The sequence below is a fragment of the Festucalex cinctus genome, chromosome 10 (genome assembly GCF_051991245.1).
Source record: "Festucalex cinctus isolate MCC-2025b chromosome 10, RoL_Fcin_1.0, whole genome shotgun sequence".
NCBI classification, from domain to species: Eukaryota; Metazoa; Chordata; class Actinopteri; order Syngnathiformes; family Syngnathidae; genus Festucalex; species Festucalex cinctus.
In genome coordinates this window covers 10,094,629-10,122,438 of record NC_135420.1, presented here as the reverse complement: position 1 = coordinate 10,122,438, position 27,810 = coordinate 10,094,629, and the positions used below count along the sequence as shown (strand labels likewise).

The window sequence follows — 27,810 nt, the reverse complement described above, 5'->3', positions numbered from 1 at the left end:
GCCATGAGAAATGTCTAACTAAAATGCTTCCCTGCTATTCTTGTAGTTTATAAAGATCAGTAAATGTAAGCACCACTGGTACAATATAACACTAAATTATAGTGGGGGATGTTGTGAAAATGACTGGAGACTTTCATGAGTGTAATATATAGAGAAAGGTTTAGGCCTTTCCACATTATTCTTCACTTTGTTGATTTATGCAGCCCAGTAGAGTATTTTATGCAACATGGGAATCTATTAAGTTATGTAAAGTTGAAGGAGGCAGATTTAACTTGTAAATTATGCAAAAGTCGATAGTTGCTTCTGAAGTACATAGCATGCTACGACTTGGGGCGGTAGAGATGCATGTATGTTCGTTCCACTGATGGGAAATTTCTCCAAAATTAAGTTGATTATGAATTAGGCCACAAAAGTGACGACTATTGCAGTGTAGTGCATATAAAAAGTAATATGGCCTGCACAAGTTATGCAATAGGCTGTGATTAAACACAATTATATTCTTTGTATATTTACTTCTGCTCTGGGCATTTCAATAATGTGTAATTTCTGAGGGATTGTATTCTTATTACTAATTTGGGGCGGGGGATATTGCGCCAGTGACATTTATTGTGTCTTAACTTGGCCTTTAACAAGACAATGACACTAAATCGCATATTATAAAAGGCAATAGGCTACTGTAAATAGTGTAAGGTTTACCTGAAATATATATATATATTTTTCATTAGAACAAACAATAACTTTTTTTTTTTATTGGTCAATTTCACCTGGGAAGTAATGGACCACCTACAGATCAATTTACAACGTTTACAATGTAAATTCTGCATACTCGTGAAACAAAACAAAAAGTTTTGGATAAAGGTTAAATAAAAACAAAAAAAGGATTTTCCTAATTTTGCTCATCTGATTTCACTACCTTCTGCATAAAAAAAGACTTAGTGTCCAAGAAGAAGAGTGAAGCATGTTTACAAGTATTTATTTTTGTATTTATAGATGCTTTCATAGTATTTGTCCAACTCTGCATTGTGCATAGTTATGGTTCCATTTTAAAATGCCCAAAACATTTACAGCTCATAATTTTAAAGCCACAGTATCACCTTCAATTGAAGTTGCCCCATCATTTCGTAATGTAAAAAACAAAGAATAGAGTAAAGAATAAAAATGATGGTCATTTACCTTTTTAACTGCTGCCCTCATTGTTTTTTGCCCAATTAGTTCATGTTCTCTCTCAGAAGTGTTTTTTGCCTGGTGTTTTGTTAAGAACTGATCCAAGGATGTTTGCTTTTTTTTTTTTTTTTTTTTTTAAACAATCCTTCGAAAATGTGCAAGGCAAACATCATCATAGTGAGCGACCGCCCAACTGGTGAACACTTTTTCTGGGTGATTCTTTTAAACAAATTCCGAAACTTCATGGAAACTTCAGGTATGGGGAGGCATCGTTTTCCAAAAAAAGTCCCGTCTCGTTGCAATTAAAAGCTTACTGTGCCTTCATCAATCACCAATTGTTTGAATTTTTGCACAAATTCGTCGAGCGTTAGTTAATACATTTACGAAAAACATCGGAAAACTTCATGGCCCGAGGGATGAATGATGAGGACGCTGTATAGACACCGATCCAGTATCTAGGCTCATAGATACCTATGGTAGAGGTTCCTCTTAGACAATGAAAGATGCTTGGTAATAGCCATATCTGAAAGTATGTTGCGTTCAGTGCTGTTTTTTTTACCTTTCGTATCTTGAATTTTCTCTCGTAACAAGAGGCAATATTTTCCCGTTGAGGCGTTTTGTAAACTCAAACATTTCGTATGAAGAGACGTTCGTAAGTAGAGGTACCACTATATATTACATAGGTTGCGCCACCCCTTAACATGTTTCACGGCCATCTTTCTGGTACAGATAACCGAAAGAGAAGAACTTAGCAAATGTAATAATTAATGGTCGGCTTGCTAAGTATGGTCTCTCTGAGGCACTGTAGTGTGCATGATTCAAAATGCACACACGCCAAACTTGTTGCATTCTACTAGTTCACCACTAGATGGCAACAATTCCTACACACTGTCGCTTTAAAGAATTCAAGCTGTACGCTAATTATGGTTATTATAAGCAGCTGCTTGCTCTTATAACAGCTGCTTGCTGGCACAATATGATACACATTAATATAATTTACATATGATTCAATTAGTTGACTAATCGTGGCCTCTGTTGGTGATAGTCGAATAGCAAAATAATTGTTTGTGGCAGTTCTACTCTGAACAAATAAAGTTAGTACACTGAAGTCTCACCAATGTTGTGATGTTTAGTTACCATCCACCTTTATGGTCATTATTTCATTTTGGCTCGTGACAACATTTCACATGCAATTGCCATTTTCTAGTGCTCGCCCACAGCTAGAAAGCCTATCTTTGAAGCATTTAACAATTGTTTCTGGCAATTTTCATCCTCAATTCCATTTTATTCTGCAGTTCTGAGTGACCGTACTACAACTGACTGACAGATGTCATTGTCCCAACAGCTTAAGACGCTGGTTCTCTTTTCCCTTTTGAAGCCTCTCAATTGGTGCACGCAACGGAGGAGGAGAGGAGATGGGAGGGGTGGGGGGGAATACAGGACCGAGGGAAACACCAACCCACGAACTCACTCTGATGGAGCTCCGTGTTTGCACAGGACAACTTTCAAATGGGAAGACTTCACGGTTGGTCTTTTGCACTGTTTTGTGGAATATTCGTGGCAGCGAAGCCCAGATGAAGTGAAGCGCTCGCGCTGCCGAGTACAAAGACCGACCCCAGCAGAGGATGGCAGAATAATAGAAAACAGGAAGGGCTAAAGGACATGTGTGCTGTGTTAAATGAGATGCTCCTCGTCGTGTAAAAACAAGTCGTTGGAAGAACCAGGATTCCCTTTATCCGCCGCACGTGTGGAGGAGGCTCAACGGAGGTAAGCAAGACTTGCTTTGTGTCCGCCGAGTAAAACTGCACGTACTTTTGGTGTGAGAAAAAAACGTTGCCAATTGAACAGTTCAACCTTTCAAAATGCAACTGAAAGAGAAAAGTTGCATGGAAATTTAGTTGAAGAAAGATTCGCGCTGGAACTGTGTGTTTTTGGGCGACAATTTGAGTGGTGCTGCTGCTGCGTTCCATTCAATATTTACTGTCAAACGTGAGCTGCCTCTGTCAGTATACGGCGCTTTATTTTGATTGTGCCGATTATGTTTTGCATTACCAATAATACAACGTTATAATAGTTTATATAGGTATGTTTTGGGGGAGACTATTGTCCAAAAAAGTATTTTTTTGTACAGCTATACCTTCAGGGGCACAACTGCATGGCTTGGCACAAATAAACAGAAACAGAAACAATTACGTCTTGGGTATCTTGTAAATTTATCGTCCCGAACATTATGGGAGTTTTTTATTTTTTATTTTTTTTTATTTTTAAGGGGCTTAAGCCAGAGGTGCCCAAGTCCGGCCCTCGAGAGCCCCTATCCAGTCTGTTTACCATGTCTCTCTCCTCCAACGCAGCTGAATAAAATCAAGCTCATCAGCTCAAGCTTTGCAGAAGCCTGATAACGACCCTGACTATGAATCAGGTGTGTTATTGGAGAGAAACATGGAAAACAGGCTGGATAGCGGCTCTCCAGAAACGGACTTGGGCACCCCTGGCTTAAGCAAATAAAGTGTTTATATTTCATTTTTCTTGGTAGATGGGGTTATACTTTGTTTAACTTTTTTTTTTTTTATCGTGGTACAAAATATGAACAAAAGTTGCACTCTTTCTTTCTTCACAGTTTTCAAATATATTAGAAACATTTCTTTTCATCGAATAGCTTCTTAACATAAATTTGACATTCGTTGTACACACACTGTATTACAATGTAGGTGCCATTTTGTGAAGCTATAATATTATGTAAACAACAACATGATCTGGTGAGTTATACGGTCATAAAGGCTCTCTGAGGGAACAGACATCTATAGCAGGCTTTACATGGAGACTTTTTTTGTTTTTCTGATTGAAATCATTCCGAATGAAGATCTTTTGTCACTGAACTGATAGATTGGACTGCCGATTTATCGGCCCCAATTTCCTTCATTTTGGGGGATCTGTGATCGGCCACGCCCTTAAAAATAAATCGATCTTTTCCACCAGTCTCATCTCTCATGTCAGCCACTGTCATCTTCAGTTGAGCAAACTTTTTTATTTTTATTTAAGAGAAACTTCAAATAGTTAAAACAACCTATTCGTATTATTTCACAGCTACTGTTCAATGTTTTCCGATAATACACGATTGGAACACTGAAGGAAAATTGTAATTGTGCACCTAGTGGTCACTTGTTTAATTGTGACATGATACCTTAATTTGTCATTTAGCACAGTAGTTTTAACACTTATTAAAGCTATATCTTGATCAAAACAAGACCCAAGTACTTTAAAACAAGTTCCCCTCACAGACAATCTCTCGCTGTCATTTTAATGTGTGGAAACTGCGACGTCACAACACATTTACATCAAGACAGAGCATGCGCAGACTGGACGCACACTGGCTATTCTGATTGAACTGTTTACATGATGCTCGTTCAGATTGGCAAAAGGTGTGAATCCGGATTCAGCCTTTTCATTCCAATTGAATTCATGGCTCCATGGAAACCTGACTAATTGAGTTTGTTGGTAAATCACTATGAGTGGCGTTTACATTCATCTTTTCATCTCCATTACCAGCAATATTGTGAGGAAATACATCAATATGTTACTGCCAAGTGTCCATTATAGGGAGACACTGTGGCTATGTGGATGCTGACAGACTTTCAGTTCTTGTAATGTCTGCTTTTAAAGAATATATCAAACACATGCACTTTTGTTTCCATCAATCTATATCCATTCATCCATTTAATGCTTCCTCATTCACGTCATGTCTCAGCTGACTTTTTGACATGATGCTGGATGGGTCGTTAGTCATTTGCAGGGGGAAAAAAAAACAAAAAAAACATTCTGGTTCACACCTGTAGACAAGTCAAAAGTCGTCAACTAACCTGGTATGCATGTTTTTGGCATGCGAGAAGAAGCTCATGTATACCCAGAAAGGAAAACATGCAAACTACACAGGAAATCTTGAGTCCAGATTCAACAAGACTAGAACATCTCGACTATACTGCGACGCAGACCACTTCTCCTTTTGTCACATAAAAATTCTAAATGTGGGTTATAATTGAATGGAAGCTTGTAAACTGCCATTTTATGGAATTTTACAGTTACATTTGGCAGCACAGTAAAAACTGACCTCTTCTTACCTCAGCATGTGAACATGTTATGAGAACAATATTCATGATTGTGGTTAGCCTACAATTAAAAAGATGTGTTTATCAATTTGTGAAACTGTTCATTTTCTCTGTGTGTGCATGTGTGTGTACACGCAGACACATACACAGGTAAGCATGGCAACGAAGCAGGTGTACACACAAAAACAAGTCATTCAATGTAAGAACAAAAAAGCAAACAAAGTACTTCAATATTGAATTAACAAAATAACTGGTCTCAAAGTAACTAAACAAACGCTGGGACGAAGAATTGAATTGAGACAACAAATTAAAACACAGAAAAGAAGATGTGACCATGACAATGAACCAGCAAAGCAAGGGAGCTAATGCTGCATTCAAGGATGGTCGGAAGTCGGACTTTTCCGAGTTCAAACCAGGAAGTGTGTACGGGCACACCCCCTTAAACTCTGAAAATTCTACTTGTGAAGTCGGGAAAAAAAAGAAGGAACCCGACTTCACAGATGGACTACAAGTGACGTCACTCTCCATGGCGACCACAGAATGGTAAAATACAATTTACTCAAGTATAAAAATAGATAACTTTCTTCATTCCTAAATATTTAACATAAGTTCACGTAACGCAACGTGCGTGACAGTATGCCGCTATCTCCCTGCATGAAATTATACGGTCAACTACTGAACTGTATGGAATGCTTATGAAATAAGATAAAAACAATAAATGAAGCAAAATTGTGAGAAGGTAAGTTTTCTGGAGGTCAAAATTAGTTTTGAGTACCAAAATAAAACGACAATTTATCGCTATCCACCATTTTGGTTGTTTACTTTTGCCTCGTAACGCGAGGTCGGAACTGCAAAAAAACAACTCAGATATATCCGACTTCCGACCATCCTCGAATGCAGCATAAATACAAACAAACTGATGAGACAACAAGAGACACCTGGACAAAAATGGATCAGGGAGCTGATTGGATGACGCACAGGGACCGGGTTGACAAGCACATGTGGACACAATAAAACTCAATGAGAAAAGGACACAAAAGGAAAACACAAGTAAAATATAACTGAATTAAAATCAACTATTTTTTTTTTCACTTTCTTTCTTTCTTTCTTTCTTTCTTTCTTTCTTTCTTTCTTTCTTTCTTTCTTTCTTTCTTTCTTTCTTTCTTTCTTTCTTTCTTTCTTTCTTTCTGTCTTTCTTTCTTTCTTTCTTTCTTTCTTTCTTTCTACCTGTCTGTCTGTCTCAGGTGATTTACTCAATAGTGTGAATTGTAAAACAAATACTTAAAAAAAATAACAGGGCCCAACTTCATTCTTGGTTTTTCCATGTTTTTCAAAAATATCTGTTTGTTCTTGACCTACCACCATTCCTTCCCTCAACTCTGTATGTTTGATTGCACGAAAGCTGAAAACAGAGACACCAATAAAACAGCACGACAGTAATGTTTTAGCCCGTCAAGACGGACTTGACAAATATCAAATCAGTGCCTAAATGATGCTCATGCATTCTGTTCTCCTCTCAGCAGTTTGATTATGTTGTTAGATGAGCTACACTGCAGTTATGTGCTGATTAAATGTGCTGAGCAATCATGGAAGTTGTCACTCAGCATGTAGCTAGCCAGTTTATTGCCACGTATCATGATGTACCCCACAGGTGTCAAACTTGAGACAATATTTAGGCCGCCACAACATTTTATGAGGCCCACTCAAGTAAATAAACAGCCTCTACTTCACAATTCCTGCTCTAGCAACATTTTAAAAATACAAAAAGAAAGAAAACTCCACCCATGTGCACAATTTGACTGCACTTTGCACAAGTCTTATGCTGGCATGAAAATAGGGTCCATTGTTTTCCATAGAAAAATGTCATGTCTGGGGTCACGCCAGGGTTAAGTTTGAGTTCATGACCTATTAATTTGGGTTCATGACCGTGAGGTCAAGTCTCTGTTATGTACTGATGTGACAAGTGTCTGTTTTGAACTGATGTAACCATCATCTGGTTTCAACTTGAAAGACGCTATGTGATGTTTCAACTGGTTTTATGGTATGTGATGTCATGAGCTTTGTGATGTCAACCTTTAATCCTTTACTTAGCCACAACCAATCAGATGGATTCACTGTAGTAGCAGTCTGAGAAGTGTTTGTGTTTGCCGGATTATTGCTTTCTGTCCCTCTGTGCAACTCTTTGTTTCTCGTCTAATCAAGTTTGTTCTACGCCTCTCGATGTGAATAAATAGTTAAAACCTTATTTGTGTCTGCGCTGTGGCCATGATCAGTTTCAGGAGATATTATGGCAAACACTTTCTCATATTTTAAGGCTTGTAAAGTTAAATAATAGATTTGTCTCGTGCGTGCATGTGCCGTGTGTAAGTGTGTAGTGATACTATTGATTTCTTGTGGTTTATATAATTTATCAGCGCTTGTGGGATAGCCAAGTATCACAAGGCATTAATTAATAGAAACTATGTGATTTATTCACAGCTGTATATGACATTCTATCTTTTACTACACAACATACGTTAAGAGCATTCTTTATTGGCTTCTGCAAATTGTAAATATACAAATAGTATCAAAAAGAAATTCCTGTAAAAGTTACCATCATCCAAAGATGTTTTACAGACATCAAGACTACTATCTTTCTGGCAGTCAATGCATTCTGGGCTTTTGATATTTGACATTTTTCGTTTTCTTTGACACGCCACTGGCGCACCTGACATTTTGGTGGCTTAAAGAAGACTACATTTTGCACTGAAAACAGGTCTAAGTTGTGGCGCCGGCGTTGTAACATGATTTTGGTGAATTTGACAGATTCTGCCTATCTGGTGTAATATTTTCCATAAATGTAGGTGAAAGTCTAAAATTGTTATAGATTCCTCTTTAATCTAAACTACAACCATATAAGAATGGAAGATGAATTGACATGGGTTTATGGATCTAAATTTAAATGACCATAATATTGTACAATTCAAACTGTCATCATATTGAGCCATAAAGATTTGAATACACCATTCAATCTGAATTTAGTCTCAATTCTTTTCTAAAGGATTTATCCAGGCTGTTGTTTCTTTGTTCGATGATAATGTCTCTGCATTTCCTCTTAGGTCTGGGCAGATCGCCCAGCTGTAATTTTGTCTGCTTAATATTCTAAATCCCACTCTTGACACAGGGCATGGCAACAGCCAGATATTCTTCTGCGTTTTGCATAAATGATAGATGGCTTTGAAGCCTTGTACAATATTGTGTGTGTGCGTGCATGCGTGTTTATGTCCAGTTTGTGTGTGTGTCAGTCATTGTGGAGAAGTTCTGTTCTCAGAAGCCGTACAGCAGTTTAGTATGGATGAAAAAAAATGCAGACAGTTCACTTTACGCAAGTTTGTTTTAAGTATACAGTATGTGTTATTTATTGTTTGACAAATGCGTGTTTTCATTTATTTTCAATTTCTGAGATTGGAATGAACAGAGGCTCTAATCCTTCAGATCAAAAAATTAATAAAAAAATAAATAATAATAAATAAATACAAAATAAAAAAATCTTGCTCATGTCTTCTTTTAAGTTGAAAGTAACTGAACTGGAGGGAAAAAAATGCAGTCTATGACATCCCGCTTGCGTGAAGTAAATCAACTTACTGTAATGGAAAAACTGCCATCCCCAGTGTTCTTATTGGGTAACATCACTTTGAGTACTTGCTGTATTGTTTTTTTTGTTGTTTTTTTTCTATTATTGAGCCACAAACAACATGGTGTGATTGTCAAGGGAAAAAAAAAAATCTGTTTGCCCTTGCCGCTGTAGCTAAAGTACAATAATACAAAGACAGAAATGGGCGAGAAATTCAAGGAAAGGGTTTGGATACTCAACAATATTCTGCATGCTGTTTTTATGGCTTGGCTGGATGGCATTTAGTACCCGGAAATTAATGATGGGATTTTCGGCTCTTTTGGGTGATCCGATTGATTTGGATCGGCTTAGTGAAAGGAGCCGGTTCTTTTTGGCTCTCAAACGGCTCTTTTAACTTTAGCTTTTCTTTTCAATATTTACGACAAATTTAGCGTAAATTTTGATAAACGACTTGGTGAACTAAGCATTGCACTCTACTGACTGCAAATAGCAACAATTATCAAGTAAAGAAAACAAGTTTTGTTTACAAATACGGCATTCTGCCCAATTGTTATCGGATTCTAACCAAAGTGTCTCTAAATGCTACTTCGTTTTTGGCTCATCTTAATTTGTACAAACCGCTCTCTTTTCTGTTTGTTTGCTTCAGACACGTGAAAAAGAGAGAGCGACATAGGAAGAGAGAGCGAGAGCGAGGGAAAATGTCTCTCATCGTTCGCTTCAAAGTTCACTTCAAAGAGCCGGCTTAGTACCGGCTTGTTCGCGAACGACCCATCACTACTGGAAATTTTATTTTTGTTGCGAAAGCTTACATGTATTTTGGCGAGAGTTAGAACTGAAGTGTTGTGTGACGATGTCACATGCGCAGATTGCAGTATTTATTAAAATGTAACCAGAAATGTAAGGTAAACTGAACTCACTTCATGTATTTCGCAACTTTTGAATACTACTCAAAATATATATATATATATTTTTTTATTGTTATCCTGGGTTTATTGGGTAGATAGAAATGTAGACATCCATCCATCCATCCATTTTCTTTACCGCTTATTCCTCACAAGGGTCGCGAGGGGTGCTGGAGCCTATCGCAGCTGGCTTTGGGCAGTAGGCGGGGTACACCCTGAACTGGTTGCCAGCCAATCGCAGAGAAATGCAGACGTAGTTTTCTATTTTTTTCTGGGCAACACTTGTGTAGTGTAGGTATAATTGACCCTTTATTGCCTACAAAGATCATGTAAATTTGACATGATTTTCATAGGTTATATTTACTGTTGGGCGGCACAGTGGATGAGTGGTTAGCACGTCCGCCTCCCAATACTGAGGACGCAAGATCGAGTGCAGGCTTTGGCCTTCCTGGGTTGAGTTTGCATGTTCTCCCCGTGCATGCGTGGGTCTTCTCCGGGTACTCCGGTCTCCTCCCACATTCCAAAGACATGCTTGGCAGGTTGATTGGGCTCTCTGAATTGTCACTAGATGTGATTGTGGATGGTTGGTTGTCTATGTGTGCCCTGTAATTGCTGGGATAGGCTCCAGCACCACCACGGCCCTTGTGAGGGGCAAGCGGTTAAAAAAAATGAGTGGATATTTACTGTTCTCAAAAATCATTGTTTTTTCAGTTGCACACTCATCAACACAACACTACCCCAAAATTATGTCCAATCACTACTTTAATATCTTAAAAAATGTCTAATTTATTACTCTATCACTGATTAAAATGATCCGAACACTGTGCCAGCACCAGCTGTGCACATCAAAGTCTGCAGCCATGCTGAGCAACCGACTGTCCAAAAAGAGCATAATACTTTACAAAAGCAAATGCCTATGTTATGTTATCTTCCCAAACTTCTTTTTCAAAGGTTTCAGAGCCGTGAGTGATGCAATACATAAAACAATGAGCTGACTGACCTTGTGTATTAGGTGGACATTAAGCTAAACGGCTAAGCTAAACATTTGAATGAGGTGATCACTCGGATGATCCTGAGTAATTTTGTGCATTACCACAGACACAACAAATGTCATTTTCCACGTTTATACTGTATTCATCCAGATGTCAGTGCATAATCGTCACTGGGCTTTTTAAGTGGACTTTCACTTGTCTGATGGCTTGAACAATTGCTTGGTCATGCCTGAAGCTCTGCAGGCTAAGTGGAGTTGACATTTGATATAGAGACAGATGTGTGCACTTGCATTAATTTTTGACAGAATTGTGGTGATAAATGCAGACTGAGTGGTCACCGGGGGACTGTAATCAAATCACTGGTAGTCAGGCCACATTTCATGGTAAATGGGTGACTTCTGTTTTTCTGTTTTATAGCGGGAATTTCATTTTATTTGTGTCACATTTTATGTCACGTTTCCGTTCTGTGGGGTTGGGTTTTTGTTAGTCTTTTTGGGTGTTCTTGTTGTTTTTTGTAATCTATTTTGTTGTGTTGTCCATGTGTCCTTCCCTTGTCTCATTAAGCTTTATGTGGTGCACCTGTGTTTGCCTGCCCTTCAACCAATCAGTGCCCTCTCCAATTGTGTCTTGCCCAGGGGTCTCGTCATGTCAATTAGTGTTGGTGTATTGAGGCCCCGTTCACACGAAAGCCCCTTTCAATGTATCCACACAAGTTTCTTACTGTTTGGCAGTTTGTCTACACGGCGGCTCGGTTTCGGAGCTTGAAACCGATCACTTTGAAACCGGGATCCAGAGTGGAAAGATTTCAAAACGTTCCAATGTGAACACCATATGCAGGATAACTATACTCCTCCGCTGATGACGTAATTCTCCCGTGACTGCGCACGAACAGCCAGTCTGTCAACAACAATGGCGGATAGCCGTGTTGTCGTTTTGCGCAACCTCCTTAGCTTGTTTATGCGTTTACACAAAATGTTTTTTTGTGTTGCGTTGGTCTCACTGGTGTCATGCCTTGTAGTTCCTCCATGTCTTGAACTTTGTTTTGTTTTTGCTTGCCAGTTATGTTTTCCTTCCTGTTTTAATTAAAGAACAATATCTTTTTTTTTTTTGGAACTTCCTGTCAGGGTTTGTGGGGGATTGAGGACCCAAGTGGAGGGAGGCAAGGTGTGGCGGGTGTGCTCTTAAGCATACTTTAATGTAACTCAAAACAAACAAAGTGCAAACCAAAGCTGGGAAATAAACTTACTAGTTGCGAACTAAACACGCAGGAAACAAGGTGTGACAAGGACAAAGACTCGACATAGTAACGAGCCAATGAGAGACACCTTGACAAGCTCAATGTCATTTGTTGCGGTATAGTTTTTTTTTTCAGCTGTTTTCTTTTGTTTGCTGAAGATTGTGAGTTAGATTATTTTTAACGCCACCTCCCCTTTTCCATCTCCCTGCACTGAAAAGGTTCTTCTACATTGTCCTTTTGCCCATGCTTTGTGGTGTTCAATATTTTTCCCCTTTCCGATTTTTGTTACATGTTTCTGCCAGAGTGCTTTGTCATGGCTAGTCATAAACACACAAATAATTCAATACAATGGAGTATTCTCAGGGCAGTTCTGTGACTCACTCAGAACTTCAAATGTTGTTCGTGACTTTCACAGTAAGAAAGGTGTTCCTCACTACATTAACGCAGCGACATATCTTTAGTCACATACAACTAGAGCTAATACCTGAAATCAGTATTCAAATAGCTTCCTGCTGTGTGGTCTGACTGACATCTACTACAAACAGTTTAAATGGGCTCTTTGCACAAATCCAGCACTTCCTGAACTCAACACCACTCCTTCATTTCCTGTCTTTCATGAGTGGACAAGCTGATTAATGCAGGTGTGCCTGACCTAAGTAATCAGGATGACATTGGTCAGACACAGCTGGATTAATCAGTTTGTCCACTCATGAAAGACAGGAAACAAAGGATTGGTGTTCAGTTCAGGAAGTAGTTGAGCTGTGCAAAGAGCCCATTGGATGTGTGCTTCAGACATAATTTACAGTTAGGAATCCTAGTTCCTACACTCAAAAAAATGATTAAAAAAAATCATATTTTATTTAGCTATCTTAGCTTCACACATTATTTATTTATTTATTTTAAATCAATGAGGTAGTGAGAATCTATTAAGTAGTATAGTAAAACTAATTTGAAATTCTTTGTTTATGGAGCAGTGTACATGGAAATAGAGCTACAGCCTTCTAGTTCTATGATTTGAACAGCATGGATTAAGAAGCAACAGCAGTCTGATGATTGTTTCAAATGTAGGTTGATCACATGCACATAATCCTTTGCTAACTATGCAGGCTTCGTGTGAAAATGGCATGCACAAGTGCTTATCTTCGGAAAGGGTGCGCATGATGGAGCGACAAATGTGTGTGTCGCATGGGAACGCAAGCGTCAGTACATATGAATGTGCACAATCGGTGCAATTAACAAAATTCGGAATTTAAAGTAAAAAGATGCAAGTACAGTATACCGGTATGTCAAATCCATCCATCCGTTTTCTTTACTTACCGTACTTTACTTGCATGCCAAAAGACCCGTGCATGTCTAACTGATGTTTTATACTTTCCATCAGGTGAATGAAATTTGGTATGCCGGGCTTACCTGCGCCTTGATCAAGTCCACCAAAATCAGATTGCACCACAACTTAGACCTACGTTTAGCTGGAGTAAATTCTAGTCTACTTTCTGTCACCAAATTGTCGGGTACGTCGGGGGCGTGTAATCAAAAATGTTGACGGTCCACCGGAACACCACGGTCTGCCAAATTCCCAAATATGGTAAACTGGACAAAAAATGAAGACGTGCCAGGTTTTACGCCAAGCACACGTGTGCCTGTTTACCAAAATAGGGCTTATTACAAAGGGTGACCAGTGATTTTAGATATTGTATGAGAAGAGTGGGTGCTACTCCCTCCTTTGCTGAGAAGAAAATAAAGCGATTGTGTAGCTGTAAAAATATTTTCAAGTAACATTCTATATTGATCTTTTACAATGCACAACCTTGACCTTTACGATTTTGACTTTGTTCATTCTCTTATTTTACAACGTAGATGGCTTGACGAGTCTATATGTTCATGATTGCCTGTACAATTTGTCACAGTGCGTATTTGTTTGAGAAATTTTAGTAAGAGACATTTTACATTTGAAGGATTGATTCATGATGGGTGTTGCTGACTAGTGGGAAACACGTTTGTTAGCTACTGTATGTCCTGGAGCAGTTATGGGACAGTATATTAGCCTCATCTAAATGTGACCTTATTAAATGCCATCTGCATGTCAGTATGATCTGTTGAAAGATTCATATAAAGGATTTGTTTTATACCCACAGGTGTTTTGTGTGCTAAATGAATGATGATTTAAACCAGGGTGTCAAACGCATGTTAGCTCAGGGGCCGCATAGAGGAAAATATATTACCTCTATATATAAGTTAAAAACGATTGCCGTCAATGATGCGCAGATTTTCGCTATTTGTGGGCCAGCCCTAAATTACGGAGCTCATCATATTGTTTCAGAAAATAACACAAATGCAAATGGAACGTGGCAACACTGAGTTCTGGATGTGTTAAATCTACCTGTTTTGCATATATATTGTTCCCAGAATGCATTTCGTGGCGCAGTTAATGACGTTATAAGGATGCTAATCCTTTTCATATCTATTTATGTTACCAGAATTTGTGTCGTATTAACATTTTTTATGCTGATCTATGATTTAAAATACTACTACTAATAATAATAATAATTAAACAAACCGTAACTTTAAGTTATGTGTAAAATAATGACACCCAGGAAGATTCCCTCGTACAAGTTGCCTTGCTCATCTGAGGACTGCTTGTGAAATTACAAATTTTATATATTTTGATTGTGGCCGGCTGATTAATTAGTCCGGCATTACAATTATTATTATTTTTTTTAACTTTACAAAATCATTTCGCGGGCCGGATTAACCCCCTTTGGGGGCCTGATGTATATATTAGGAAGACTTTGGTCGTTGTATCCTGAAATTGTAGCCAGAATGTCTTGACTAAGAACAGTGAACTAGCAAAGGGTAAGCAGATGCATCAACAGGCTTATCTGTATGGCTAGTGACATTTTCATTTATGGATTAGTTCATGCTAAAGTCCCAAGCAGTACACAAGATTCCCTGCTGTCGAAGCTCAATTAAAAATATCACTCGTGACATCTTGGAAATGATTTACTGAACATGAAATATCACATGATAACTCAAATCTACAACCACCGATGATGTATTTCATAGAGATATCGGTCAAATGCAACCACAACATTCGCTGTGCTTGTTACGTGCATGATATCAGCATAATTAGTACCCTTTATTATCGTTCCTCATAGTTTTGTTGATGTTTTAATATCCTGTCTAGATATAAAATAGTATCTTTTATATTCTTGGTGTCATTAAGTGAACAATAGTAGTAAAGTCTTGATTGTAAGTAGCAGCAATCCTTGTAAACAAACCTCTCATTATCAAATGCGATCCTTGAAATACAACAACAAAGCAGCATCATAACAACAAATTGAGAACAAAAAGTAGCAACAGAAATAGATAAATATGATTAACAAAACAGCATTGTAACTAACATAAGGAGAAAGTAATAATGTTCATGATAGTGACTAGTGTAGTCTCGTAGTTTTCAAAACTGAAAGTGTATTGTGAGGGTTTTAGATCTGACAAGTGCAGCAAATTCTAAGACGAATAGTTAAGATTAACTGGAAAATCAAATTAGAATATGCATTGGATCATCTTGGATAGAGTTTAAAACTTGAAATATTTATTTTAGTAACAGAACAAAAATGAAAAGCTATGTTGTCTTTCACGAATGATAACCGTTTATAATGTGATGAATAAAAAAAAATATAATGCATCTATGAATAAAGCCAATTCATTTCATATTTTGCTTGCGGGTTGCGGGTTTTTGAGGTGGTGGTGGCAAAAAGGTGGACCCAAGTGTAGGGAGGTATATACAAGTATTTATTTCCCCCCCCCAAAAAAGGCAAACAAGGTATGTGGAGTCAAAATTCTCCACCTTCCCAAAATATTAGCCTGTCTTTTTTTTTTTCCTCACATATATTGCTGATGTAAGGCAAAAAAGAAAAACAAAACAAAACAAAACAATGTCTCTTATGGGTGGGCTCATGCCAATTGGTGTTGACATTGATGTCTGTGTAGCCACTAGAGAACAGGAAATGGACAAATTCAGCTATTTTGCTAGTTTTATTGATTAAATCATTGAGATTGTTGGATTGATAAAGAAAATCAATGCCAAACATGGACCAAACAACTAGAATGAAATATAATTTCTAATCAGTATTATATTATTATTTTTCCAATATAGTCTTCACATGCCATGACCGAATTTGCCTGCTCCTGATGACACAACAGATGGTCTTATGGAAGCTCTCCTCCCAGACAATGATCAGGGTGTCTGTTAGTTTCTGGACAGACTGCGGTGAGACATGCTGTCCCTGAGGGTCACGGCATCAATGCCTTCGTCATCTGCGAACTGCTGACTTCAGTCCCATGTGGGAACGCATATTCATACACCAGAAGGAAGCCAGGGCCCAGTGCACCCATAATGGTCTGACGAGGGATCTGTAGCGCTTATCTCGATACTTAACAGCAGTCTGATTATCTCATTGCATTTTGTACGGACCTCCAGGGATATGACTTCCCAGACTATGACTGACCCACTGCCAAATCAAGCATGCTAATGGATATTACAGCACAACACGATTCTCGGAACCCATATTTAAATACACCAGGTATAAAAATACTTGACATAAATTAATAACACAGAATACACAAGGCATACATTAATAGGGGTGCCAAAATTAGTGTGTTCATTTTGAGTTCATCTAAAGAAAGGCCACAATTTGTTTTTTTGTTTTTATAACATGATTAATAACCTTGGAAGGCCTGTACTGGGGGAATTCCAATCACAACGCAGCAGTCAAATCCGCGTCAAAATTTTGTGGTAATAAATATAATAATAATGCATATATTTGTGGAGACTGGGGTCAAGTTGTATTTTACGATTTAAAAAATGTGCAGAACTTCACAAGCTACTTTTTGATGCCGATTAGATAGCTCTTAATATGAAAAGAAAAATGCTCTGAGCTGTCACCAACGTAGTACAAATGCAATTATGCCATCTAGTGGCAGAAAAATGACCAACAAAAATCAATATCAGACTCGTTTTTACAGTACAGTACATCTTTTAATTTTCAATGAATTTTATGAATTATGATTAAATTACTGGCTCAATGACTAAAATATGCAGATATTATATTCCGTTTTTTTTTCCAACTTATGTTAACAAGAAGGCGGCACGGTAGTCGAGTGGTTAGCACGTCCGCTTCCCAGTTCTGAGGTCTCCGGTTCGAGTCCAGGCTCGGACCCTCCTGGGTGGAGTTTGCATGTTCTCCCCGTGCCCGCGTGGGTCTTCTCCGGGTACTCCGGTCTCCTCCCACATTCCAAAGACATGCATGGCAGGTTAATTGGGTGCTCCGAATTGTCCCTAGGTGTGCGTGTGAGTGTGGATGGTTGTTCGTCTCTGTGTGCCCTGCGATTGGTTGGCAACCAGTCCAGGGTGTCCCCCGCCTACTGCCCAGAGCCAGCTGAGATAGGCGCCAGCAGCCCCCGTGACCCTTGTGAGGAATAAGCGGTCAAGAAAATGGATGGATGGATGTTAACAAGAGTATGAAAACTTAAAAAAATATTTTATTGTACATTTAGAACAGATAAAATTGAACCCATGCAATTAATAACGACTCATTCGCTACCAGCCATTTTAGAAAAATTCAAAATTTTCAATACCCATGTGATATTACATTCAATAATTATATATAAACCGAATCTACCAAATAACAGAATAGACTGCCTACATTTTGTCCCGTCCCGTTCTTTTATAATTGACAGTAGAAAAATGTAGGTTTGCCAAAATACAGCCATTTCTCCCATGGACTCTGAAACTGTGTTTATTTCGTATAAAATGGAGCAATGATGTCATCTACCGGTGATTAGGCATCAGTAAAGTTGTTTCCAAGTTTGACATTTACTGTGGAGCATCGTCAGATTAGCCCCCATTTATCCCCGCTCTAAAAAATACAATTGACAAGTATACTTGTCAAAGGCAGTGAATGAGTTAAAAATTTTAATTGCCTAACACCCCTAATAAATAATAAAGCAAACATGAATATAACGTACAGCTTTTTCTCCTAAAGAGAATATATAAACTGTTATCTGTGGCCATCGCGTGCGAAACTTTTCATTCTTAAGGTCTGTCATTCAGATTTTCTCGCCTTCGCTGGTTGAACTGTTTCACATTTGCTTCTTAACTGGACATGTTGATATTAGGAAAGCATGCAGTTGCAGTATATTAATTCAATCCGCGCACGAAGCATATTTAAAGTCAGACGAGTTGACAACCGAGTCGATAACAAAACATCTACAACCTGCCAGGGGTTCCAGTCAGTCAAATGGATGCGTAGGCTGAGCTTGTTATCTTCGCTCCATTAAACTGATTCACAACTTAGTCTCCAATGATGCATGTGACCTGGACATGCAACACAGACTGGAGCTGAAATGTGACAGGATGCCTAATACGTTTTGTCATGGCCTCTTACTAATAGGTTTTGTTGTCCAAATTGCATACTGTAAAGTGAGGGCAGGCATTGTAGTTATGTAGCCTTACGATTTAACACTCCCTGATGGCATTTACAAAGGACGTAGAATGTTTGGTGGAAAAATTACATTTTATTTTGATTTGTATAAAGTCTTGTGGCACATAGTAGAGCAATATGACTTAATGTGGCAGAGGCACAATATTTGCAGAAAATTTAACAAATAAAAAGACTTCCAGATTTCATATGAGCGCACACCCCACTGCTGAAACTCATCCACCACCTGAATGACAAATCTTAAGAACTGTCATCTTTGTCATGTCTGGGGTCACGCCAGAGTTAAGTTTGAGTTCATGACCTGTGAAGTTTGGGTTCATTACCGTGAGGTCAAGTGTCTGTTATGTACTGATGTAACAAGTGTCTGTTTTGAATTGATGTAAAAGCATCTAGTTTCAACTGGTTTTAAGTTATGTGTCAGCTATGTTATGTCAGGAGCTTTGTGATGTCAATCTTTAATCATTTACTTAGTCACAACCAATCAGATCAATTCACTGTCTGTAGTAGCGGTTTGAGACGTGTGCGTGTCAGATTATTACCACTGTCTCGCTGTGCAACTCTCTTTGTTTCTCGTCTAGTCAAGTTTGTTCCACGCCTCACATGTGAATAAATATTTTAAATCTTATTTGTGTCTGCGCTTTGGGATCCAACCTCAGCACATGACAATCTCAATCATCAATGAAAAACATCTGGGTTATAAAAAAAAATAAAAAGTAGGGCCTGACCAATATAAATTCTTTGAGGCTGATGCTGATATTTGGGAGAATAAAATTGCGATAACCAATTGATTGGTTTAAAAAATATATATTGAATAAAAAAACTTCTATTTTGATCCCTTATTCAACTTCTTACAATGATAAATATATGAATTGCAGAATTACACTTAACTGTTTAACAATACTTTGTCCTATAGTAGTTGTTTCACTTTACAACTGGAAAAAGAAAGGCTGAATTTATTTTATTTTATTTTGACTATTTTTTGTTGTTCAGGGGAATGTGTGGTTGTCATTTCTGTCTTGAGTTAAAAGTGTTTTAGGTAAAAAAAAATATTAAATAAATAATAATAATAATAATAATAATAATAATCAATTAAAAAATAAAACACAAACATGACCAATTTTTGTTGATTTGAAAAGAACTAATATCGGCTATTTAATCAGTCGGGCTCTAATAAAAATTAAATGTGGCTGTGTTAGTTGGTGTGCCGCCATGTTGGACTGCAATGCTGCTTAAAACAGTGAAGTGTGGCTAACTTCATGACTGGTGAATCAGTGACATTAGAGTCAGGTTTACACGTCCATCCATTCATCCATTTTCTTGACGTCTTATTCCTCACAACGGTCGTGGGGAGTGCTGGAGCCTATCTCAGCTGGCTTTGGGCAATAGGCGGGGGACACCCTGGACTGGTTGCTAGCCAATCGCAGGTCACGCAGAGACGAACAACCATCCACGCTCACAAGCACACCTAGGGACAATTCGGAGCGCCCAATTAACCTGCCATGCATGTTTTTGGAATGTGGGAGGAGACCGGAATACCCGGAGAAGACCCGGAGAAGACCCACGCAGGCACAGGGAAAACATGCAAACTCCACCCAGGAAGGCCGGAGCCTGGACTCGAACCCGAGTCCTGTACTGGGAGGCGGACGTGCTAACCACTCAGTCACCGTGCTGCCCCAGGTTTACACATTTCGCACTAAATAAAGTGGTTCTTTTCTGACCCGATGTTTTTCAGAAGATCTTTTTGTCTTGTCCTTTACTTATTACACCCAGTTTTGATTGGTAGTCCAGTTTTTACAAATTATTAAGGGAAAATACAACACTTGGTCTCCAAGTGCTTTGTGTGCTTTGACCTGGTCCCACGCCATTCAGTGTCTTCTTCTGACATGCCAAGACCCTCAAGCGCTTTCACTTGCTGCGAGGCTGTGTTCACGCCCACAACTCGTGCTTCTGTGAAAATACCAACACTTGGTGCAGCTTGACCATATGCACAATTAGATCGTGCCAGACTTGTGCTAGGCACGGATATAAAACCATGAATATAGGCATGAACACAGAAGTGTAAGCGATTCTGTAGTTGCTATGAATCTCTTGTTCTTTTTAAAGATTACGTTTACAAAATAAATATGTTAGTCTTGTGTTACGGACAGTATAGTGGTTCACTCGCTTGCCTTCCATGTAGGCAGCATATATCCAATTCCTGCTCAGCGATGTTGTGAATGTTGAGTGTGAAAAGGTTGTCTTTCTATATGTCCTTATGACTGTTATGTTCTGGGGTTGGATCCCAAACACGCAGACACAAGATTTTAACTCTTTGTTCGCATAGCATCGTGAGGCGTAGAACAAACTTTACTAGACTTATCAAGAATCAAGAGACGCTAAGCTAACTTGGGCCGTGGAGTTGCACAGAGGAACAGAGGTAATAAACCGACAAAAAAACACACTTCTCAGACAATCTTATATAGACAGTGAATCAATCTGATTGTTTGTGGCTAGACATGTGGGTAACAGGACTGACATGGAATTATCTGATTGGCTGTTGATCAGATAAAGAGATTAAAGATTCCTGACATCACATAGCTTCTGACATCACATAGCGTCTTACCAGTTGAAACTAGATGTTGGTTACATCAGTTCAAGACAGACACTTGACCACATGGTCATGACCCAAACATAACACTTGCATGAACCAAACATAACCCTTGCAGGACCCTAGTCATGACAGTAAGCATAACCCTTGCAGGACCCTAGTCATGACAGAAAGCATAACCCTTGCATGACCCTAGTCATGACAATGACTGACTGTGGACCAGTCCAGGGTGTAGTCTTCCTTTCGCCTGAAGTCAGTTGGGATTAGCTTCAGCTCCCCGTGACACTGAACAAGATAGGAAAGGATGGATGTAATGTATGTTGTGCTCCTCTTTCAGTGTCCTGTCCTGACATGAACCTTTTCCCTTACTCTGTTTTACCTCCCTAATATATTATATTCAGTATTTTATCCAATGTCTTTCCATGATCAGATCTCTCTTTACCACAGCTAAAACGGATTTCATCTGTTTGTCATTCATTGAGAGGGGGGTGGGTGGGGGTGAGAAGATCGCCTTTAATGACTAAATCCATTCAGGCTGCTTCAGGTCTCATTAGCATGCTGATTCATTATGTTCTTGAGAGGAGTGATTACAGGGAGAAAAAAAATTGAACTAATTTGCCTGTGATTAGAACATGCAGTCATCGGAAATATAGTCAAGATGATATTGTTGCACGAGCAAAAAACCCAAAACACACAAAAAAAACACACATTGATTTACACTTTTTAGAGCCATTCACAACCAAATTGGGTAATTGTCATCATTGTCCATTTGTTTTATGTTTCAAAATGCTATATTGGGATATAATGCACTGTTCATATCTCTCTCTCTCTCTCTCTCTCTCTCTCTCTCTCTCTCTCTCTCTCTCTCTCTCTCTCTCTCTCTCTCTCTCTCTCTCTCTCTCTCTCTCTCTCTCTTTCTCTCTCAGCTCACGATAGAAAATTTAGTGGGGAAAAATGTAACCTCACCTTATTTTACGTGCTGAAATAAACTAGCCATTGTATGCACCGCCTAATCTTTTCATACTAGTGTCGTTAACTGTGTGTTTGTATTTGCAGGTGTGTATGTGAGGCTGCTTTGGTGGCCAGTGGAAGTAGCCTACTCAAGGAAAGATGAGAAAAAGCCGGAGTGTCCTCACAGTGTCTCCTAACAATGTAAGCCATTAAGTCATCATCCAATATCATAAGACCTAAGTGAGGATTCATATTTGAAGTGTATTTAAAACAAAAATACAGTACTGTAGTTGGAGGCAAGCGAAGGTGCACTGTGCAAATTAATTAAAATAATTATGGTGGATGTGTAAAAAGGTTTGACTCTTCAAGGACCTTAAAGTGTCGTTAAAATCCTGCCACCATTTATTCCACATGATGAAACACACAAGTGTAAAATAAATAATGATAGAATTAGGGTTATAAACAATCACAAATGAGAACAGTAATGAAGTGGAGACGTGAGTAAAGCACAAGACGTGACTTGACAGTTATGCTGCAAAGGCCAACAACGCATCGATAAGGTGAAAGAACAAAATAATGAGGCAGGCATACGGATAGTTGAGGTCTACTATTACTGTCTGACAGATGTAATGATGCGAAGTGAGTAGATAAGAGCAGTGGGTGTGTGGAAGAAGAGCCAGCAAAAAAGAGCTGGAGCACCCGCACAGTTCTGAAAAAGGAAGGAGAAAAACAGCAAAGCAGGAAGACATTGCAGAGTTTTCAGACTAAACTATGCCTCTTTCTCCAAAACTCATTTCAGTAAGTTGAAATGATTGTTGTACTTTGCCACTTTCTGAAAATGAATTCAGTTTGAACTAAACATTCTCATCCACCCTCCCAGTTTTATGAGTCTGTTCATCTCATATAATGTGTTATTTAGAAGCAGACACTATTGGATGAGTGATGTGAGGAGTAAATTAGATCTTCTTGCTCCGACTCCATCCTATTGGTAGCATGACCTGTCCTTGTTTCCCGGAGCTCATCTGCTCCAGGTCTGAAAAGAGGAAGACTCAAATATAGTAGCACCTCTATAATTTGTTCAGAGATGTTTTCTAAGATGCTGGTTGACTTCCAATTTGGCAAGATTAGCAAATTAGCAAACGTCTCTTTCATAAACAAACTGTATTAGAAAAACTATTTGTACATGCAATTTAGTAATTAAAGGGGAAGACATGTAAAAAAGTATTTTCAAAAATGTTCTATGTTATATATGTTAAAAAAAATTTTTTTTTAACTCTTTTACTGCCATACGTTATCCAAAACAACCCCAGTGCCAGCCGATTTCGAGCATTTAAACTCACCTTTCAAAGCAATCAGAATATTGTGTGCTATTACTACATAAACATGGTGGATACCACATGAAAAATCGCGTTCCATTCTTTAACTAGAAAAAAAAAGTTTCTGCCTTATTCTGTTCTTTACTAATCACCATTTGAAAATAGGTAACTTGAGTGAAAATCAAGCGAAAATAGAAAAATAAGGAGAAAACAAGCTTTTTGTGAAAAGATACATTTTGTGCACAACAGTGACTTTGACACTAATATTTTTTGTTTAGTGACGCTCTGAATTAGAGGTTTCATCGTAATTTGATACAGCTTGAGCCCATTGAAAAGAGATACAATGCTGCCATCTGCTGGCCATAGTTAGTAGCTGTTTTTTATTCCACAACCCATTGACCAGGCAGCGCTGCACTTAGACTTGCACTGCCAATTGATTAAAAAAAACAAAGCAAAACGTAGTTGACATCAATTAATGTTTATGGCGGCATACATTGTGATTTTAGTAATCGTTGTTAAACGTTTTTGGCAGTAAAGGAGTTACGTAATCAAATAATGAAAACAAAAATAAATGACCCATTAGTTGTTGCCCTAAACTGTTAAAACAACAATAATACAAGTTAGAGCGCATATGGTGATTCTTCTTCAGTCTTTCCACTTCTACTTCTGTCAATTCATCTGATTGTCGCGTTCTTCCGTTAACCTTGTTGCCTTGTTGAAGCAGGCCCTTCTTACTGCAAATATTTGTCACAAAAGAAAAACAAACCCAAACATCATGCCCGTATTTAATCCTTTGATACTCACTGCACCTGTTTTTTAGGTTTATTTTCTGACATAATACATCACAATGGTTTTGTGCAACTTAGAACATTTAGTTTTCCCATGATTTCATTTCAATTCAGAATTGTATGGCATTGTGGCTGTTAGACTTTTACTTTCACTGGATACTGTAAAATCGACTTACCTCCCACAAAATGAATCACGTTTACAAATTAGCATATGTTTCCGTTTAATGTGGATTCCCTTTAAAATGAGCTTCAGTATTTTTAGGATGTGTGAGTAGCGTTGTGGCTTGATATGAGTTGCACCTGTACACTTGCTGCACTCTGCTGTGGTTGTGGGTGTCTAATAATGTTGCTCAAATAGTTTGTAGCAGAGAATGTGGGTGTGCATTACTCAGTCACTCACTTTATCTCCTGATGCAAGTTTGAACATTATGTGCTTTTCATTCTGCGTGAGAAGCACCTTCTCTTACCTTGTTCATTTGTTTTGTGTCAACTTTCTGGTCTCGAACAGTACATTAACAGCGGAATGCATATTTGTGTCCATTTTTGATCTCTGGTGAATGCATTGCAAGGAGCAAGTGCCCACTTCCAAATGAATGCCGAGATCGCTATACAGTGTTGTGAAATGTAGTTGTCCACTTCTCACATTCCCACATTAAATGCTTAAGATCGATAACCCAAGTAGCTACAGTAAACATAAAATGTCATTTTTAAATGATGATTGGATTTATTAACTAAACAAACAAATAAAGAATATTCAAAGCTACCTTACACAAAGCTACCCTACTTGTCTCTTTGTTATGATTAAATCGTGGCTAATCACATTTTTTGTTACGTTCATCTTTACTCACCGCACCCAAGCCGCATTACCTCCATTCCTGTTCAAGTCACTTAAAGAGGAATTCAAGTCAAAAATGTTCTTTACATTAATACAGTATTTTCTATTGTTGCCCCCACTCATCTAAATACGGCATTGTGATTATTATGGTGTTTGTAGAATGTGAGCTAAGCAGCAAATAAATACACCCATTTATCGATCATTTAGCCACTTGCATCACAGTGCCGAAGGGCGCATCAACTGTTTTCTGGGTTTGATCATGTGATGTTCTCAAGAGATAAAAACATCAACATTTTACTGATAGACTCAATTCAATTAAATAAACTGGGGTGAAAATGACTTCAGATGATCATGGGACTGTTAACAAGTTGTTCCCTGCTTTGGTCGAAGAAAAGCTAAATGAAAATAAATCTCCTGGCTTCCACTTCTCTATTTTAGGACACACCTACACTTACTTGCTCCAACACACATAAACGCTCTGATTCACCCATACAAGCCATTAAGCTGAACAGAACTTTCTTTAAATCAACAAAATAGTTTATTTCATTTAAAAAAACAAAACAACAACAACAACAAAAGAAACCCTCAATCACTCATAGGGTATTTGTGTGGGTTGCACCACATACAAAAACATAAATACATTTTGATCCTATTGCCAAACAAATTTGAAGCTTTTAGTGAAAGTTTTTTTTTTCCATCCCTCCATTGTCTGACTTGATAGAGCGTCTCGGTCTGTTCTGCATGGTCATCAGCCTCCTACTGTGGCATACTTGCCCGATTCAGTTGAGAGACTCCCGAATTTCAACTAGCATGGCTCCCGAGCAGTCACTTTTCCAGCAAATCTCCTGAAAAGTAAAATCAGTTTACAGTACATTGTGTGGAATATTTGACACAGTATCTGGCAACCTTGGCCTGCTTGCACGGTAAGCGACCGTTTACGAAACTTCCACTGGCCGCAGCTATCATCAAGCAGCCTTGATTCGACCCACTGGGAAAGCAGTTGGAGGCTGGAGGGCAGAAGACTCTGGGACTGCATTATGCCGAATGGATAGTGAAAAAGGTGACGAGACACCACCAGGAACGGCCGGTATTCTGTCACCCGTATGGCGGTATTGGTAGTCAGACAGACAGGCACAGATTTGGTTGGTTTGTTGGTTGGTTGGTTGGTTGGTTGGTTGGTTTGGGCTGGCAGACGGACAGACAGACAGATACATGTAGCTAGATAGATACATAGAACAGTCCTCCGACAATGGCAATTGGAGCAGGGTCTAAATAAAACTGTGCAGCTCCAAATTCGTCAATGCTTTCTTTCCATTCTCATCATCATTTCTTTTCAATTCTTTATGGCTGTGAAATAGCCAAATCCCCCGGTCTGTGACAAGAGAATAAATTGCCCACTTTCTCTGGAGAGCAGAACATGTGACGTTTGATGAATTTGGCTAGTCTGACGCTTGAACATAAAAGCACATTCAGTGAAATTGGCTGACGGCAATTTAAGTCATTTCAGCTTTTTGGTTTGCATGCACATATTGTTTAGTGGAGTGATAGTCCGGGGAGAAGTAACAATGTGTAAGAAACATTATAGAGATGTGTATATAGCTATGGAAAAATTGAGTCACAGATTAGCTACATGCTAGTCTCTCTAAAGTACAATTCTATGAGCCACCCACACACACGCCCACTACGTGATTCCATGTTATGTAAATGACGTTATATTTACAGACCAATCAACTAAAATGTTTAGTTGTATTGATGTCGCCAAATGCACAGTAGCACTGGCTGATATAGTATATCAGACCTTTAATGTAAATAAGCTGTACACAGCGTAAAGGCTGTGAGGAAAATGGGATGTCATGAGAGAAATGTGATTAATGGACACTTATGCCGTGTCTTTACAAATACACACTTTCCCTCTGGACATATAAATCTCTATTGTCTTTTTGCATGTCCTCAATGCAGCATTTTCTGCAAATGATTCCCACTTGTTAATATGTCATGAAAGTTAGGGTTTACAGAGGGGCTTGGGCTGAGATACCGACTTCTATCTATCTATCTATCTAGCAAGCTAGCAAGCTAGCTATCTAGCAAGCTAGCTATCTGCTAAGTAGACATAGTTGTCAACACTCAAATATCTTGATTGAGTAGGCCTAACGGTCTAATTATACTTCTGCGGGGGGGCGACAGTGGAGACGTCACGGCGGACTGCCGCTCGTGCTTTTGCCTTCTTACTTGTGTGCGATACATATTAGGTTGTTATGAAAATGTAGTTTCACTTCAAGTCAGGGTGTCACTACGGCTGCTATTAGCTAGGACGCCACAGAGTGGAGAGTCCTCTGCATTTTATGGCCAATTCAGGAAGTCGTTTCTTGTTTCCGGAACAAGGAACAAAGCATGGAGTGGGGACAGAGTTGGCTCATCACCATGGCAATTATTTAATGCCAATTTGCAACGGTTACTGTCAGCTGTCACTTGCCAAAACACAACACGCTCCGTGCTTAGTGAAGGTTTGTTGTGGTTTATTTCTTGCCACACACACATCCACACAATCACACACAAACATGGTCTCCTGGGCGGTGTCATGACTCGGGTCATGCAGGAGTAATGTTTGGGTTTTGTCTCATGTCTGGGGTCACGCCTGGGTTAAGTTGGAGTAGAGTTCATGACCGTGCTCCAGTGTTCACGACCCGTTACGTGTCTGTTTTGCTATTGATCTAACAGCATCCAGTTTCCACTAGTTTTAGGCTATATGATGTCTGAGACGATCTGTAATACTATGTGATGTATATGATGTCAAGAATCCGTAATCGCATTACGGGGTCAAC

General features: G+C 38.8%; 1 protein-coding gene across 2 annotated transcripts in view; it reads left to right on the top strand.

The window, feature by feature from the left end:
* Window positions 1–27,810, top strand: part of pde4ba (phosphodiesterase 4B, cAMP-specific a) — a 199,959-nt gene that overhangs the window by 4,572 nt on the left and 167,577 nt on the right. The window contains exons 1-2 of one of the 2 annotated variants that reach the window (XM_077533932.1): window positions 2,610–2,931; window positions 22,155–22,250. In XM_077533932.1, coding sequence (XP_077390058.1) covers window positions 22,209–22,250 — 42 coding nt within the window. In that variant the 5' untranslated portion in view covers window positions 2,610–2,931; window positions 22,155–22,208. Of the gene's footprint in view, window positions 1–2,609; window positions 2,932–22,154; window positions 22,251–27,810 lie in introns of those variants that run through there. The other variant, XM_077533933.1, reaches the window with a different exon arrangement.